Source organism: Alternaria dauci, chromosome 9, assembly GCF_042100115.1.
Source record: "Alternaria dauci strain A2016 chromosome 9, whole genome shotgun sequence".
Lineage (NCBI taxonomy): Eukaryota > Fungi > Ascomycota > Dothideomycetes > Pleosporales > Pleosporaceae > Alternaria > Alternaria dauci.
In genome coordinates this window covers 2,382,123-2,398,889 of record NC_091280.1, presented here as the reverse complement: position 1 = coordinate 2,398,889, position 16,767 = coordinate 2,382,123, and the positions used below count along the sequence as shown (strand labels likewise).

The 16,767-nt window shown below is 53.9% G+C and overlaps 8 protein-coding genes across 8 annotated transcripts; 5 read left to right on the top strand and 3 right to left on the bottom strand.

The window, feature by feature from the left end:
• Positions 1-1,281: 1,281 nt before the first annotated feature.
• Positions 1,282-3,234, bottom strand: ACET3X_009471 (uncharacterized protein; the record flags this gene model as incomplete). The annotated part of the gene is made up of 7 exons (XM_069455669.1): positions 1,282-1,369; positions 1,439-1,513; positions 1,574-1,731; positions 1,786-2,223; positions 2,274-2,783; positions 2,907-2,935; positions 3,003-3,234. 7 exons carry the CDS (start codon positions 3,232-3,234, stop codon positions 1,282-1,284), a joined length of 1,530 nt encoding a protein of 509 aa, XP_069303548.1.
• Positions 3,235-3,644: 410 nt separating this feature from the next.
• ACET3X_009470 (uncharacterized protein) lies at positions 3,645-5,560 on the top strand. Its single transcript, XM_069455668.1, has 10 exons — positions 3,645-3,798; positions 3,871-3,914; positions 4,016-4,101; positions 4,156-4,198; positions 4,252-4,318; positions 4,386-4,426; positions 4,492-4,522; positions 4,595-4,773; positions 4,843-5,262; positions 5,359-5,560. The coding sequence occupies exons 1-10, from the start codon at positions 3,769-3,771 to the stop codon at positions 5,411-5,413; spliced, it is 996 nt and encodes a 331-aa protein (XP_069303547.1). The 5' UTR covers positions 3,645-3,768; the 3' UTR covers positions 5,414-5,560.
• A 1,057-nt stretch (positions 5,561-6,617) lies between these two features.
• Positions 6,618-8,388, bottom strand: ACET3X_009469 (uncharacterized protein; the record flags this gene model as incomplete). The annotated part of the gene is made up of 5 exons (XM_069455667.1): positions 6,618-6,892; positions 6,951-7,156; positions 7,208-7,544; positions 7,594-8,084; positions 8,147-8,388. 5 exons carry the CDS (start codon positions 8,386-8,388, stop codon positions 6,618-6,620), a joined length of 1,551 nt encoding a protein of 516 aa, XP_069303546.1.
• A 683-nt stretch (positions 8,389-9,071) lies between these two features.
• ACET3X_009468 (uncharacterized protein) lies at positions 9,072-10,094 on the top strand (the record flags this gene model as incomplete). The annotated part of the gene is made up of 1 exon (XM_069455665.1): positions 9,072-10,094. One exon carries the CDS (start codon positions 9,072-9,074, stop codon positions 10,092-10,094), a length of 1,023 nt encoding a protein of 340 aa, XP_069303545.1.
• Positions 10,095-10,703: 609 nt separating this feature from the next.
• On the top strand, positions 10,704-11,977 carry ACET3X_009467 (uncharacterized protein; the record flags this gene model as incomplete). The annotated part of the gene is made up of 5 exons (XM_069455664.1): positions 10,704-10,871; positions 10,919-11,026; positions 11,077-11,465; positions 11,514-11,590; positions 11,643-11,977. 5 exons carry the CDS (start codon positions 10,704-10,706, stop codon positions 11,975-11,977), a joined length of 1,077 nt encoding a protein of 358 aa, XP_069303544.1.
• A 131-nt stretch (positions 11,978-12,108) lies between these two features.
• On the bottom strand, positions 12,109-13,775 carry ACET3X_009466 (uncharacterized protein; the record flags this gene model as incomplete). Its single annotated transcript, XM_069455663.1, has 5 exons — positions 12,109-12,595; positions 12,646-12,976; positions 13,028-13,118; positions 13,166-13,562; positions 13,621-13,775. The coding sequence occupies 5 exons, from the start codon at positions 13,773-13,775 to the stop codon at positions 12,109-12,111; spliced, it is 1,461 nt and encodes a 486-aa protein (XP_069303543.1).
• A 682-nt stretch (positions 13,776-14,457) lies between these two features.
• Positions 14,458-15,495, top strand: ACET3X_009465 (uncharacterized protein; the record flags this gene model as incomplete). Its single annotated transcript, XM_069455662.1, has 2 exons — positions 14,458-15,093; positions 15,142-15,495. The coding sequence occupies 2 exons, from the start codon at positions 14,458-14,460 to the stop codon at positions 15,493-15,495; spliced, it is 990 nt and encodes a 329-aa protein (XP_069303542.1).
• Positions 15,496-15,869: 374 nt separating this feature from the next.
• On the top strand, positions 15,870-16,696 carry ACET3X_009464 (uncharacterized protein; the record flags this gene model as incomplete). The annotated part of the gene is made up of 3 exons (XM_069455661.1): positions 15,870-15,931; positions 15,982-16,411; positions 16,475-16,696. 3 exons carry the CDS (start codon positions 15,870-15,872, stop codon positions 16,694-16,696), a joined length of 714 nt encoding a protein of 237 aa, XP_069303541.1.
• Between the last annotated feature and the right edge of the window lie 71 nt (positions 16,697-16,767).

Here is a 16,767-nt window from a genome sequence, read left to right as displayed (position 1 = left end):
CGACGTCGCGTTATGCACGTCGTTGAGGTTGTGAGTATTTCAGCGGGGAGAAGTCATGTCCATCACATCCAGCAGGGTCTAGCTCTCATGCACCCACACCAGAGGCGTGGCTAGACCAACCCAGCAGTACACAGTAGTCTCCAGTCCCCCTCGCTCTCCACATGGAACGCCCAAACTGGCTGCTGTCTCTTGGTTGATCTCCATGCCTTTTGAGAAGGAATGCACACTCTCAATCCTCACTCAAACCAGGGGACCTGTTCGGCCACGGCGGCCCGCCTGTCACCCTTCATCTCGACTCGCTCCGCCTCACCTGCTTGGACAGACACGCTCCGGCCCACCAATCATCGGCCCGTCTGCCCCCTCGTCGCCGCTTCCGATTGGCGCCTCAATAGGCGTTGACATGTGCACTCCATGCAAGCTTCATTCCTCGAACTGAACCTCGACAACAACCCGCCATCGGCTCCAAAACTTCCGCCGCCCCCCTGCTCACCACCTCTCAATCCATCGACCGCGGCCTTGTCGATCGCCATGATCGCCAGCTATACATTTTTGCATCTCCGACTGTCCGCTTCCCCACGAGCAAAGGGCGGCCAAGTCACACATGTCCGCCTCTCAGCGTCCTTGGTTGGTCGACGCGCTCGACTGTGATGGTTACGCGTGTGTGTGCCACTAACTACGCAAATAGCCCGCAGCAGCCAAGCCGAGCCAACGTCGTGCACAGCACCACCGTTATTCGCATTCGCAGTCGCATTCTCCAACACCTCCAACACCCCCATCCATCCATCCATCCATCCATCCCACATTCTTTCACGTGCATTGGCATGCAAGTGGATCGCTCCTCGCTTCCCGCGTCACATGCCTGCACATCGTAAATAGGGGAGGGCACATCACATCAACCCTTTCCGCTTCCCAAACCTGACACTAACCTGGCAAACTCTTTTCAGACAGCCCTGTCCCAAGGAGGAACGCGCATGGCTCTAGCACACTTACTCCCCTTTGCTTTCCTCGGCATGTGACTAGCTAGCTAGCTCGCGCTATACAGATCTGCGCCCAGGTGCCCATATCTCCGACTGATCGGCGCTCAATTACACGTGTAAGATAGGTTCTGGACAGCGGTCGCCTGGTCCATCTATCGCCTTGTTACAAACCTCTTTATATTATGTATTGCGGCATCCGACGCGTTACCGCCTGGCAAAAGAAGTTCTGCGAATTATATACTTTGACCAAGATGACGCTATCGAGCCATATCCGAAACAAACAACCGCCGTCATTACCCACTGGCTACGCGCTCACAGCTCGCATGTTCGCCTGCAGATGATCCTCATGATAGTGTGGCAAGAAGACATCCCGCCATACCAGCTTCTCGGGCCTGCTCGCCGTCAGTACAGCACACGAAATCGCTCTTCAGCGAGAATTGAGCAAGTAGGCTCGAACTTACAGTTGGCCCGTTGGCGCCAGGTCAAACTTGCGGAAGACGTGACCGAAGCCGAGACGCAGCTCCGCCCAAGCGAGGCTACAAACCACCCGTATTAGTTTCTGATTTCTTTCAGACGTTGACCAGAACCCGACTCACTTGATTCCCAGACACATACGCGGGCCACGCGAGAAAGCAACCAGCCACTTATCCAACTCCGCCGACTCGTCGAGCCACCGCTCTGGCACAAACTCATCAGGCCTAGGGAAAATATCCGCGTTGAAGTGCACAAAAGTGCTACCACACGATACAATGGTCTAGAACGCAGTCAGCACGCGCATCTCGCTCCGCATCGAATCACCTGTACGTACCTGCGGCGGCACCTCGTGTCCCGCAATCGTTGCACCCGTCTTGGGCACGATGCGCAAAAGGCCAGACGTAACACCCGAACTCATCCTCAGCGCCTCCTTGATGACAGCAGTGAGATACGGCAACCGTTCCAGATCGCGTACGCTAGGCTCGTTCTCGTTGAGCGATGGCCATGCGCTTGACAGTTCGGCCTTGAGCCTCTGCATCTTGTCCGGTTGCTTAAGCAGGTGGAAAGCGCCGACCATGAGGGTGTTGCCGACGGTATCTGTGCCGCCGAACATGAGGGCTTGGGCTTCTTCGTAGAGGCTACCGGCAGAGGGAGTTTGTTTGTCACGATGCGCCTCTGGATCCATCAACCGGTGGTAAATCGTCATGTTGTGGGGAAGCAGTTTTAGCTTTTCCGGATCATCGGTGAGCTCGTTGATCTGCGCGGAGAGCAACTACAACATGTCAGCAGACCGCTGGATGCAAGTCGAGATGAAGACGCTACCAGATTTAGATCGATCATGCCCGCTGTCAAAGGGCTGAGCTTCTTGGAGAGGTTGGGCGGGCACTTCAAGATGAAGTTTTTGAACAGATCCGAATACTTAAAGTACATGCCCACGGGCGTTGCCGCCTCGAGGGCCACGACAATGGGTGCCTTGAAGTCTGGCTCATCGACTGCGTGGATGGACTTGCCAAAGCAGAAAGTCGTTATGACGTCGACGCTCATGCAGCGGAACGCGTAGAACAAATCCACACTCTTTGCCTCTCTGCTCCGCTTCTCAATGGCTGCACACAGCTCCTTGACCTTGCTCACCAAGAGCCCTTCTGAGCTCTCAATCGCAGCCAGCGAGAAGGACTTGTTAAGCACATCTTTCCGGTTCTTGGCCTCTGCGTACGTGAGGTATCCGAAACTGGAGCGGTCTTCGTTGAAGCTCTGGTACAGTGTTGCCTCCTTGTCCCAGCGGTTCTTGTTGTTGTAGATGTCGTGGTAGGCTTTTGGATTGGCAAAGTGGAGCTAGCGACCGTCTGGTCAGTAAACACGTGGCAGCACAGTTCGCGGAGTGGGTGGGGTGGGGTGGCTGCATGTATTGAACACAACATGAACACACACACACACACACAAGCCCAACAAACATACCTCATTAGGTCCAATACGAACCACGTCGCCTATCGCGGCACAACAAAATCAGCGTCTAAACATTCTTCCACATGCCCACATACCGCGTCCACATACCGTACTGCGCATGCAGCTCGACGAGAAAGTGGCAAAAGGACCGGTTTGCGATGCACTCGGTGTAGGCCTTCCAGTACGTGGTAGCGCCGGCGAGGCGCGGTCCCGGAAACTTGGCCAGCGGATGGAAGTAGACGTTGTAGGTCACGGCGTACAGGACATAGGCAAACAGGGCAGTTGTGCCCGCCGACAGCAGTACCGCCGTGGCGGGTAGAGGATTGTCGTTGGTGAGCATTGATTGGCGGGCCAGCTCGCCTGACTGGGCTTGTGTTATGTAGGAATGGGGTGCGGTTAGTGGGAAAGGAGGGGAAAAAACGGATGATGAGAAAATAAATGTTTGGACCTCTCAATAGTCGCGCATTTGTTTCTACCCCCTTCTCTACCTTACCCCACCCTCACATCTCACCTAATGACATGTTTCTTCTGATTGCCTTTGCCAGCGCGCAGCCAACCGGAGCACTTGGCAGATAGCGCAGTGGTTGCGGTTCGGTCGACAGCCTGCATGCAAGCATATCGCCGGCGCAGAGCCGGAGGCCATACGGAAGCGGGTGCGCTGCGGTGGGAGGGGACGGGCCTGGCGGTGGCAGCAGTTGGTGGCAGTAGTGGGTGGGTGGGTGGTCAAGCTGCTGGCCTGAGAAACCAGTACATAAGGTCACGCTAAGCTATGACGCCCGCGGGAACCCCGACATTGCATACTCGCGTGTCTTTCCTACCACGACGACGACGACATCGATAACGACAACGACATTGTTCTTGCGCAGAGTACGCCATGGCTGATATCGGAGCTCAGGTCGCTGTTGTGCGTCTTCTCTCCCTCCCTCACCCCAATGGCACGCTCGGTATGTGTACGAGCTAACGTCACAAACTCCAGGACTCGGATGAAACCGACTCGGCATTCGGCGACGATTCGTCATCGTAAGTCTGCCCTGCCCCCTGGGGAACCACCAACGAACCCTTGCACCCCACCGCGCAAAACAACAAAAGAAACCGCCTTTCTAACGCGCCCCATCCGAAAGCGAGACGACGTCGCTCAAGTCCGCTGTATACAACTACAAGTACCGCAACGGGCGGCGGTACCATGCGTACAAGGAAGGAGCATATTGTTAGCATGGCCGCTCCGCTGTACACATGCAATGCAGTTCCTAAGTGAGCGCAGGGGGTCCCAATGACGAGACGCAGTCGGATCAGCTGGATATAACGTATGTTGCTGCGACATGTTTGGTTCGAGGGCGTGTGTTGACGAGGGACCAAGGCACCATATCTGTTTGCTTTTGCTCGATGGCGAGTTGTGTTTGGCGCCGATCAAGAAACAGCCCATGGTACGTGTGCATGTGCATGGGGAACTGTGGTGTGTGGGCGAGTGCTGACGATCCGTGTACCCGACAGCATGTTTTGGATCTAGGGACCGGTACTGGTATATGGGCCATGTTAGTCTCCCCATCTCGCACACACATACGCATACGCCGCCCAGACTCTAACACGCAGCGCACAGCGACTTTGCCGACAGATACCCCTCAGCCGATGTACGTCCGCGACCGCATATGAAACGCAGCTTTCCCCAGCGACATCTCTCTCTAAGACATGTGTGTGCATAGGTGCTCGGAACCGATCTGTCCCCAACCCAACCCTCCATGGTGCCACCCAACGTCCGCTTCGAAATCGACGACTTTACCGAACCCTGGCTGTTCAAGAAGAACTATTTCGACTTTATACACGCCAGGTCCTTGTACGGCTGTGTAGCCGACTGGCCAACGTTCTACAAAGAAGCGCTCGAGTATGAACCACCTGCCTGCCCGCCTACCTTGCACACATCCACAATGCTAACCACATACTTCTGCAACAGTGCCCTCGAACCCGGCGGCTACTTCGAACAACTCGAAATCAGCGTCGTCCTCAAATCCGACGACGGCACCGTAGCCCCAGGCTCCATCTTCGACCGCTGGGGCAAAATCTCGCTCGAGCTCGGCGACCGCTTCGGCAAGTCGCTGCGCACCGTCGACGAATCGCGCGCAGGTCTCGAAGCAGCAGGCTTTGTCAATGTCGTCGAGCGCCGATGGAAGTTACCCGTCGGAGGCTGGCCGGCGGATAAGCGGTTCAAGGAACTGGGACAGTATAATCGGATTAATTGGGAGCAGGGGATTGAGGGGTGGAGCCTGTATTTGTTGACGACGGTTATGGGGTGGAGTAAGGCGGAGGTGGAGGTTTATTTGGCGCATATGAGGACGGCGTTGAGGGATAGGACGATTCATGCGTATCAGGAGGTGTAAGTTTGTCTTTCTTTCTTTTTGGGTAGTAATGATGGGGGAAAGGGTTGGGGGTGTGAGGAGGCGAAGATGCCTTTTTGCTAATGAGGGTGCAGGTCGTTGGTTTACGGACAGAAGCCGCCGGGGCCGAAGAAGGATGATGATGAGTGAGTGGGTCAGTGAGTTGGTCGACTGGTTCCAGAGTAAAGCGAATGCATGGAAGCACCAACAAGTCAAACTCTGATGCCTGTACCCATGTTCCTTATGCACACATTCATACCTGTGTATTAATGATGATTAATCGGCTACGTATATGATGGTTTGCGTGCTGACATGCAGTTCGTGATTCTCACGCGTGTGTCTAGATGCGGGCTCGGTTGGCCATGGATAATACCGGTAGGTAATCTCTCCTCAACTGCTTCGGATGGGGGGCCTTTGTCGCAGCAGCACGATATACCCTCCGAAGCTATTGACTGATTTACGCACATGAGCAACCAGGAAGAGACTACGTTCAGTAACCCGATTAGCAGGACAAGACTGAAAAACATCAACATATCGCATGGTGTCCCCAGTTTCTTGACATGTACTGATTGCGAGGATTATGCTAGAGAACCTGTTAATATTAGTTTCGTACATGTACTAAGAATTTTAATCCTCTTCTGTCAGGTTGCGTTGGGTGAATGATACCCTCTACGAGTCATAACCTTGACACTTCTACGGGTCAAGAACGGGGACTGGCGCTTTCCGCGACATGCCAGCGAGCTAGTGGTAGTATAGCCAAGTGCGCTATCGTTCCAAGGTTGGTCCACAGAAGTAAATTCTAGTATTGCAACGCATGGCTGTGGCAGGCATGCGTATCGAGTCCTTGATTGGGATCGATAGAGATACGAATGTACTGCTCTTGTTGCGTTCAATGAGCGAAGGGAGGGAGAGAGTCTTGGATGACGTTTACGAGTACTGGCGTCGTAGAGACTGTTTTCACATATTTCTTTTCTGCGAAAAGAAGATCAGTTGAAGGGGTATGGATATCACCCAAAGAACCCGTCCTTTCCCCACCCCCTATTAGTTCGAGGTCGAACTTTGGTAATAGCGACATGTCTTCAATTCGACCTTGTTTGGACTAGACCAGGAGATGTTTGGCGATCGGGACCTTGTAGACGATGGTTAGGGTGGCGGCTTGTGGAGGTTTTGTTGCGACTAGAAGTGAGATTTAGAGAATGAAGAACAAGAGCAGAAGAAGAAGAGATTGTTGCAATAGCCGTAATCAGCTTCTTCTCCATGGACCACCGTCGTATTCATGCACGTATCGACATGGACAATCACACCATCTCATGCCCAAAATTTATATTTCACCCTACCGCTAGCATCACTACCCTTACAAATCCCTCAACAAGAAACCTTCCGCCTGCTGGTTCTGGAAAACCCTATCCGGATCATACTTTTCCGCAATCGCCTTCAGCCTCTGCACATTCGCCGCTCCATACGACGCAATCGGGTTTTGGTCGCGCGACGCATCATTGGTGAAGATGAACGGAACATCGAGGCCGCGCTCCTCACTCAGTCTCTTCATCGTATCGGTTACTGCAATAGGCACAGCGCGCACTGCGGCATCATCGGCGGCATCGGTCCAGTCAACCAGCGTAGTCCACCCTGAGATTCTGTTAGATGGCGGCACAGGATGCGGGATGGATGGATGTATGGAACGTACATTGGTGCGTCTTCTCAGGAATGCCCATGGGGTTTCCGCCAGCGGCATTGCTGGCTGCGGTTAAGCCTGCGGTAATGGGTTGCAGGACAAACGTCATGTTTGCGCCTGTCTCGGCGTGGATGGCGGTTGCTTTCTCTTTCCAGACGGCGTAGACGTCCTTGTACAGTTGGGCGTCCACGTCCGAGCTAATGCCGCGGTAGTCGTGGCTGAGGAACGGTCAGCAAAGTCAGCGCATGTCGTGGTGTTGAGAAGCTCACCGCATGGGTTCCGAGGAAGAGGTGGATGCTAGTATCTGGGAGAGAATATTTACAGTGCCAGTCGTAGGAGGGACGGCAACGGCGAGAGGGGCGGGCAGGCTGTCAAAGGCAGCGAACACGCCCGGGGCCGCTTCAGGTTCGGCGTACAGGAAACCTAGTGTGATGACATCGAGACCGATGATCATGGCTACGGTGGCTTTGGTGTCGGACGACGCGGTTTGTTGCCAATCGGCAAAGGCGTCGATGCAGGCCACGGCATTATCGGCGCTGTAGGCGGACACGGTGTACCATATCTTATGCACAGGAACGGTGTACATGTCGAACTTTGTGACGATGCCTGGTTCCTAGTAAGCAAAGTAATCTTGTGTAACCAGCCAAGGACGCACCAAAGTTCGGACCTCCGCCCTTGAGAGCCCAAAACAGATCACTGTTGGAGCCGGCATTGGCATTGACAACAGATCCATCGGCCAGGACGACCTCAAAGTTCTTTACATTGTCGGCCGCAAGACCATACCTGCCAGAGAAATGGAAGAAGCCACCTCCGAGGATGAGCCCACCTACGCCGACCTGGGGAATGCGCCCTCCAATCACACTGAGCTCATAAGCGTCCAGGGTCTCGTACACCTTTCCCCACCTTTGGCCGGGGCCTATACTAGCGACTTTCTTGTCGTCGCTGACGCTGATTGCATTCAGCTTCTGGAGATCGAGTAAGATTCCGCCTTCGCCGATGGACGACCATCCGGGGTTTGGCGAATGTCCTCCGCTGCGTGTTGCGAACTTGAGCTTGAGGAATTTGATAGTCTTTAGAGCCACGGAAACATCTCTCTTGCTCTCGGCCAGAACAATGCAGCGAGGCGACTTCCAGCATGATTGTGACCTATAACTTCGAGTGAGAATCAAAGGCTCAGAGACGAGAGCCCAGAAGCGACAGAGACTAACCAGTTCTCTTGTGTCAAGGTGGTATTGACAGGCGTCGTGTCCACTTTGGCCTCTCCCAGGACTAGCTTCAGTACCGCACAGGCAGCGCTGGTCAGCATGGAGCCATCTGCGGATTTCCCAGTCAGGAATTCATCGACGGTAGGGTAGTCGCTGAAGACATCGAGAACGGCGCTAGCCTGCTCGTCAGGCAGATCGAGCGAGCGAACCAAGCTGGGAATCGGGCTGGGCACTGGACCATCCATAGCAAGTGACGCGTCGGTGGTCGAACGAGGGCGAGGTGAGTCAACACGAGGCAGAAATGATGCAGAAGAAGCTGCTATCACACCGGCGCCAACGAAGCGTCCAATACAGCGAAGTGTAACCATGATATCGACTGCGCCGTAACTAGCAGTGACCGCGCCGTAATGGAAGCCTTGGGTCAGTACCGGGAGTCTGGTTTGTAATATATGCGGCACCCTTTGGCGTAAGCACGACTGTCGCATTTGTGGCTTAGGCGGCAATCCCTTCGGACATCAGACATGTAGGATGGGCTGATGGTGAAGGGAGGCCCTGCGTTTGCCAGGCCGTCGTAACGCCACGATAGCAGGGCCCTGGTGTCTAATGCTGCACTGAACCAAGGCAGGTGAATTGGTCCCCGTGAACGTGCCGGGACAAGCCATGAATGCGGCAGGTCATGGACCGCCCGCTACCAATCGCGACCCACCTAATCACGGCAGCGCGGCCTGCAGTCCCACTAAGTCCGAAGCTACGCATTCTTCCATTCTTCCAGGCTCTGGCATCGTGCGCCTCAACACTCGCAATACGCGCATATACTCAAGGTACAGTATGTCAAGCAGGCAGCCCGCTCCAGCCCGCAGTATAAAAATGGCATCCTCTGCAGTCCGCTCACTTCGTCCGTACCACCTCACGTCATCTTCTGATCAGCATGTCTTCTGGAAAAGCCAAAGCGGCCCCAAATGAGTCTCTGGCCTATCAATACGGTGGCAATCACAGCACAGGATGGTTGAACCGTCTGCCTGCGCAGTGGCTGCCATACGTCCAGCTCGCCCGCCTGAGCCCACCGGTCGGCCTCTTCCTCATCTACATCCCCCACTCGTTCGGCCTACTATACGCCGCGATCCAGCAGCGGGCCGAGCCCTCTGAAGTGGCGTACGCCGCCCTCTTACTCTTCGGTGCAAGCTTCTTCGTATCCAACGCCATTCACATCTGGAACGACCTGATCGATGCGCCTCTGGACGCAAAAGTTGAGCGCACGCGCAACCGGCCCATTCCACGTGGTGCCGTCCCACCCACTGCAGCGCTGATGTTCAGTGTGTCCCAGGCTGGGTGCGCCGCTTTGTTTGTACCCCTGTTAAGTGGCCACGTGGCCAGGAACACCATGCTCAGCGCTCCCGGCTTCCTCGCATGGCTTTACTACCCGTACGCAAAGCGGCACACGTACTGGACCCAGACCGTGCTGGGGGTTTGCTTGTCCTGGGGTATCGTGGTCGGCGCGCTCGCACTGGACGTTGAGCCGTACTCTTTTAAGACTGGCCAGGTCGACATGCCACTATTTCTGCTCTTTGCAGCGAGCACGCTGTGGACGATGCTTTACGACAGCGTGTATGGTTTCCAGGATCTAAAGGACGATGTTGATGCTGGCATCTATAGCATGGCAGTGCTGTTCCAGTACAACATCAAGCCAGTATTCTGGCTTATCGTCGGCCTGATTGCAGCAGCCTTGGGGGGCGTGGGGTACTATACTGGGATGGGAATCCTTTACCATATCATCACTGTTGGAGGAACGACGGCTTTCCTTGGTCTTATGGTCGCGTATGTTGATCTCCGTAGCTCCCAGAGCTGTTGGTGGTGGTTCTCGAAAGGCTTCTGGTATGCTGGCGGCTGTATTGCGGGCGGCTTACTTTCCGAGTACGCGGCTTTGATCGCTCGTGCTCCCCGTCTCGAGTGAGTCCCGGCTGCTTCCAGCTTACGTGCAGCGTGGCGCATAGATTGCGTTAGCTAAGGCTGAGAGATGCTACTTTTAAGGGTCGTATAAGCCGAGAGCAATATGAACACAGAAGACCTGTCGTGCCGATTGGACAAACCTACTCGATGCCGTGTAAGATGCGCTAACGGAGATTACACTGTTGCGGGATATCCCACCCACTAATCTATCGACTGGCTGCGAACGGCCCACCCGCCCTAAGCTGGCCAATAAGTTTCGCTGACGCGATCTGCGGGTCGTCCCATCCGTTTATGCTAGCCGGTGCATGCTCACCACATGCGCTTACCGGATAATCTAAGTGGACAAGGGCAGTGGCTGCGCTGCCCCCGACCGAACAAGACTCGACGCAACACTTTCCTAATCTCGAAACGCTCTGCTGGTACCCTTAGTCCCCATTTGTGCACTGCGCCGAGGCATTGTTGACCACGTCTGGCATGGGGTGCACACACCCTAGGCCACGCGCACTTTGACGTCTACAGAGTGGCGGGAACCGAATCCTATCAGTTTATGGGCGTATAGCCTCACTCTGTTCGCAGACTGTCAACTCGTTTGCACCTGGTGCGAGTCATCAGTATGATTCCTCCGCCTACCGTTGTCAACAACCAAAATCGACACTATGGCGTCGTGGCTGGCATCGTATTACTTGGTTTTTTGTCCATCGCGTTGACTCTGCTGAGACTGCGGTGTCGGTACGTTTCGCGTGCGATCGGATACGACGACTATGCGATTATTCCAGCTCTGGTGGGTTGCATGCACCCAAATCCCATGGTCTACGCTCACAACACCAGCTCCTCTACATAGGCTGGACGATTATGGCGCTTTATGTTAACATCAACGCCGGCGTTGGGAAGCCATTGTGGGAGATAACTCTGGGCGAGTTTGTCGTTTGGTTCAAGGTGCGTGGCTTCATCAATACCTTGAACTCCGCGCAGCTGATCTGGACTAGGGAATTGTTGGCTCCGCTTTCCTCTATCCCGTCATGTCAGCCAGCATCCGTATATCGATTCTCCTGTTCTACCTCCGGATTTTTGGCCAAGCGGTGAAATCAATTCGCTACACGGTATGGGCTTTGCTAGCCCTGCAAGGAGTCTATGTTATCGTGTACATGACTCTTCCGGCTTTTATCGCGAAGCCATTCAACAAGATCTGGTCACCGCTAGACCGGAGCAGATACATGAACGACTGGTACTATTACTACACGCAAGTGGCACTGTTCAGCACAAGCATGGCTTTCGATATAATCCTACTCGTTCTCCCGATCTATCCGGTCATCCAGCTTCAAATGACCGTGAAGAAACGCATTGGAGTTATCGCAATCTTCATGTGTGGTGCAGCGTACGATTCCTTCACCACATTCAGATCTCCAGGCTAACATTTGGATAGTGCCAGTATCACGGCAGCGTACAAGCTCGCCATATTCGTGACTCAGATGGAGCGATACACAAAGATTGACCCCAAATGTAAGCTTTGGCCAAATAGCACTGATGCCGAACCCAAAGTAACAAAGTCCAGGGCTAGAATACGAAATGAGCAGGCTTGTTCCTCCGCAATTCGATGAGTACGGCAAAACGTTCTGGATACCATCGCAGATCGAGCCAAGCGTGGCTCTTATTGGAGCAGCACTTCCTGCACTACATCCCATGTTACAAGGTGCCATGCATAAAGTCTTTTCAGGTATCTCGTCCATTTCCTCCATGACGAGCTCGAGTTCGAGATCGAGAAGTCAGCCAGGAAGCCAAGGCCGACCGCCAAGGAGGCAGACGCCTGAAAAGTCACTACTGCAATCGAAAGACGGATCGTATGTAGAGCTCGATGATCTAGCACCTTCCAGACCGGGTGCGCTGTAAAAGTCTATTTAGGTACGGAATCTACACTCGTTACCTCCCCAATGCCCAACGCTCTGAAAGAACAGCTCCTCTCGATGAGAGAATTCGCAAGTACAAGGATGCTCTACACTCATATACATCTATCCTTACAGTTATGACAAGGGAAGCTTGAAGCCGCCACTAACTAGGTCGTAAAAGGTGTGCGAAGGATCATACCTTTCCCTCACCTGGCGCATGTACCTGACGTTGTTGGTCCCATAACTGTTGACGACCGCCTGATCCCAGCTCGCGTCGTTCATGAAGATGTAACGAACGTACGCAGCGCTCGACTTGGTCACTTTCTCGATCTTTTGCAGCAGCGCGCGCGTCGCACTGTGGGCTATCGCATCGTCTTCCTGTCTCCACCAGCCTATGTCGAGTACCAACCAGGTCTGGTTCACGTTGCTGTGGCCCAGAATGTTTCCGCCTCGCTCGAGGCCTGCTTGCACCAGGCTGGATGAGATTGGTTGGAACCCGAGAACAAGCGTGCCACCAGTCAAGGCTTTGAGCTGAGCGACTTCGGGTGCTGTCGATACGATTGAGTTGATCGACTCGTAGATTTCGGCCGATGGAGTGAAGCTCGTAGAGTGCCAGTCCCATCTAATATTCGTTAGCCGAAGGAACGTGTGATTGGAGTGGCATAAACCTACCGTGGAAGACTAGGCACAACTTGACCGCTGATCATTTCGTTGAGAGTTTGTAGTTTTGTTGCATCCGAGACCGTGGGAATATCATAGAAGGCGTTGAAAGCGGCTGGTGACTCCTCAGGCTTGAGATAGACCATGTTCAGCATCGCGCCCAGACTTTCGTTGGTAGCGAAAGGTTGAAGCATTAGATTCGCATATGGATCCTTGTTCGGCTGGGTCTGATACGCAGCCAAGGCTTTGTATAACGCTGGGATCTGCTCATGGCTGTACATCTTCACTCCTCCCCAGACGTTGTAGATGGGATAAGTGCGCAGAGTGAAGCTTGTGACAAGACCTGTATGGCTATTAGATTATAACGACTTGATGGGATGCAGTTTCTAGTTACCAAAATTGTTAGTCCCACCTTTCAAAACCCTGAAAAGATCTTTGTGGTGTGTGGCATTGGCGTCTACTGCGGAGCCGTTCGCGAGGACCACCTGGAAGAATGAGATACTGTTTCGTAAAGACGGATGTTTGAACTTACCTCAAAGTTGACCACGTTGTCACAGGCCATGCCATGAAGATCTGAAAGATATGAAAGTCCGCTTCCAAGTATCAAGCCACCAACGCCGACATCTAGGACCCGGCCGCCAACGACTGTTACTTGGTACTGATCCAAGTAACTGTAAACTTCTCCCCATCTCAGACCAGTTCCAATCTTCACTGTCTTGTCTTTTGCGTTGTACTCTTTGGTCCTTAGTAACGAGGTGTCGATCAGGACGCCATCATCTATGTTTGCAGCAAATGGCGATGGCGAGTGGCCTCCTGAACGGATAGCAAACTTGACGCGCTGCGTGCTCAAATACGAGATGGCTTTCTGCACGTCAGCCGTTGAGAGTGGCTGCACAATGCATAACGGGCTTCCCCACGCAGTGGCTGACCTAGATTAGGCGATCGTCAGTATACTTCCGCCAACGACGTTTGGATGGTTACGCATACCAGTTCTCTGTACTTAGATCGTAAAAGGTCGAATCCGTACTGGCTACCGTCGAGCTGGGCAACAACGTTTGGAGGTATCCACAGGCATCCTGCCTAATGCGTATAGATGCTGTAAAAGCAAGCGGAAGGCATGCAAGAAGAAGAAGAACGAGCATATTGCACAGCATCTGATTTGATCGGTGCTTTCTGTCCGGACGAAATACACGAGTCCCATGATTACTATCATATATGATGTGTCTCTACCTGGCGCAATGTGAGAATTTGGAATAGCGACCCTTAGATAGCAGCCAATATTCCTTCGCTGGCCGAAAAGATCTGTTTATATCCAATGAGTGGAGAGCAAGCAGCGGTTCCCCGATGGCGGGTGGGCTTACCTGAAGGCAACTTAGGTATTGCAGGACTAGAAAAATCGTGAATGCTATTTCGGCAAGAATCTCACGCGTTTAGCCGCCACACCACTGCTGCGCCGCATGCTCGATGACTGGGCGATATTCACAAGTTCCGATTGTGGCTACGCGTTGGCTGACATGCATCACAGCCGTTGCACGAGTAGTGGGCGGCCTACAGTAACAGCGGGGACCGGTGAGTGGGCTAGATTGCATAGATTAACAGCTGTCGGACGTTATCGATTTCTGTACGAACCCTGGAAGTCGCATCAACGCCGCACCCTTGCCTAACCTTGGAATAGTCCAGCCTGTCAGCCTAGCGTCACATCAGGCTAGCGTGCCCCACTCCCGGGTGTGATGCATGTGTGAGGGCGGCGCAGCCACATCCTCTCAATCTATTTCCACCTTCGCTGCCGCGGACATACAACCCTTTCTTCACTTTGCGCTCACAATGTCTGGCACTATCGTCCTCACCGGCGCCAACGGCTCCGCGGCTCTGTGGACAGTTCGCTACTTGGTACAGCATCATCCAGACAAACACCTCATACTCACTGTGCGAAACACGTCCGATTCAGATGTGAATACCAATCTGCTCCGGGAAGCTCTCGCAGAATACCCAAATGCCAGTTTCTCCATCCGCGCACTCGACCTCTCGAGCCTCGCCGCCGTCCACGAGTTCGCAAACAGGCTCGCCGATGAGGTCTCTGAAGGCAAAGTACCAAAGCTGCAGAGCATCATTTCCAATGCGTTCTACTGGAACCTGGCAACAGCCATGGAAGTAACCGGCGATGGCTACGAGAAGACCTTCCAAGTCAACCACATCGCCCACTCCGTTCTCGTCCTCCGTCTGCTCGGCAGCTTTGCTGAAGACGGCGGTCGTATCGTTCTCTTCACCAGTGACGCGCACTGGCCGGGAAAGAACAGTCTCGAGAAGATCAAGCCAAGGATACCAGCCAACTTGGACGACTTATCCAGGCCGCCTCCCGATGAGCCAGCAGATCCCATGGCTCATGGACAGAATCGCTACGCTCTCTCGAAGCTGGCTATTCTGATGTGGATGTATGCCCTGAACAGGCACCTCCAAAAGGTTCGTAAAAGTCGTATCCTGTTTGAACTCAAGCTGACTATTCCCAAGAATCCTCGTTTCTCCAACATCACCGCCGTGGCCATCAACCCCGGCAACCTGAGCGACTCTCGAGCCCTGCGCGTAAACACCCCTGCAATGCTCCAAATCATGTCGAAATTCGTGATCCGACCGCTGCGCCCGCTGCTTCGTCTCATGGACCCAACCATGCGCACCTCGAGCGAGGCCGGCACCGATGTTGCCAAACTAGCAGTCAACGAGGCGTCTCCGGGCTACCGCGGATTTCTTACTCTGCTGAAGGAAGACACGAGTTCGCCTGACAGCCTGAACGAGACGGTGCAGGAAGAGATTTGGGCAAAGACGCTGGAGTGGACAGGCATTTCGGCCGCAACTGCTGGTATCTGATCGTGAGACGGAACAAGGCGTGAAGGAGAACAAGACCCATCTTGGCTTTAATTAGGGGCGAGCAAGTTCAATTGCGAATAATTTGTCTAGCAATTGCTATTAGTGGTATTCCGGCAATGAACAGAAATGACAAACTTGACCTTTCCCGAAGCTCCAAAACCGGGTCAGGCAAATGCTGATGCACCTGGCCCACTCCATGTATTACAGGCAGGGATTATTCAGCATCTAGAACACAGCGTCTTCGTATCACACCCGAACCAGGTTTGGTGGGTTAAACAGAACCCCTCATGCCCAGAAGTCGAGTCGTACAACATATACATATCGATAGCAGCCTACCCCCCACTCCACATACTCATATCATCACACGACCAGCAATGTCTCAAGAACCCCTCGTCACACCAAAAGCCCAGCACCCGGAGCGCACACCCGTCATCGCGTACGTCCGCCCTCGTCCCCTCTACCTCACTCCACTACTAACTCTCCCAGCTTCGACGGCGCCATCTCCACCGTCACCGTCGCGCTTCCCAGCCGGTGCTTCGCCTTCTCCGTCACCTTCCTGCTCGACCACCCCAAGCTGATCGCGCTCGGGAAAGAAAAACCGCCATTGCACTTCCACCCGTACCAGGAAGAATACATTACCGTCACCGACGGGTGTCTGGCCGTTGAATGCGAAGGCAGAGAATATCTACTCACACCAGCCGATGGCGAGTTTGCGATCAAGCCGTGGACGAATCATAGATTGTATCCGGCGACGACGGCGCAGAGGCATGGGGAAACGGTTACGAGGTTCTTGTTGAGCGGGAAGGATACGAGCGAGATGTATAAGCTAGATGAGCTGTTCTTTGAGAACTGGTATGGGTACCAGGATGCGGTGTTTGTGCATGGGCAGCCGTTGAGCGTCGTACAGGTCATGTCTGTAAGTCTCTGGTGTTGCGGGCCTGGGTTGCGTGGGAACGAAAATGGCTAATTGAGAGGCTAGATGTTCGATGCGGGCGGCTCGTACATGTCGCTGCCTACTTGGATTCCGTTCTCGAGGACGTTGGCGCGGGTGTTGGGGATCGTAGTGGGTAGGTGGGTGGGGAGTCTGTTGGGTTATCAGCCGTATTATAAACAGTGGAGTACGGACTGGGGACTGGCATGCCAGCGTATGCGGTCATCGTTTTTCCAGAAGAGATTCGCAGTCGAGGAAAAGGCATTGTGAGGGTTTCTGGGAGAGTGCGCAGCTGTAAGGCAAACAATGGGTATTATTACTCTAATCAACGCGATCGAACA

Coding starts and splice junctions, on each gene's coding strand:
- ACET3X_009470 (XM_069455668.1), top strand. CDS start 3,769: ATGGCTGATATCGGAGCTCAGGTCGCTGTT. Junction 3,799..3,870: donor TCGGAGCTCAGGTCGCTGTT/GTGCGTCTTCTC, acceptor CACAAACTCCAG/GACTCGGATGAAACCGACTC. Junction 4,427..4,491: donor GGTACTGGTATATGGGCCAT/GTTAGTCTCCCC, acceptor CGCAGCGCACAG/CGACTTTGCCGACAGATACC.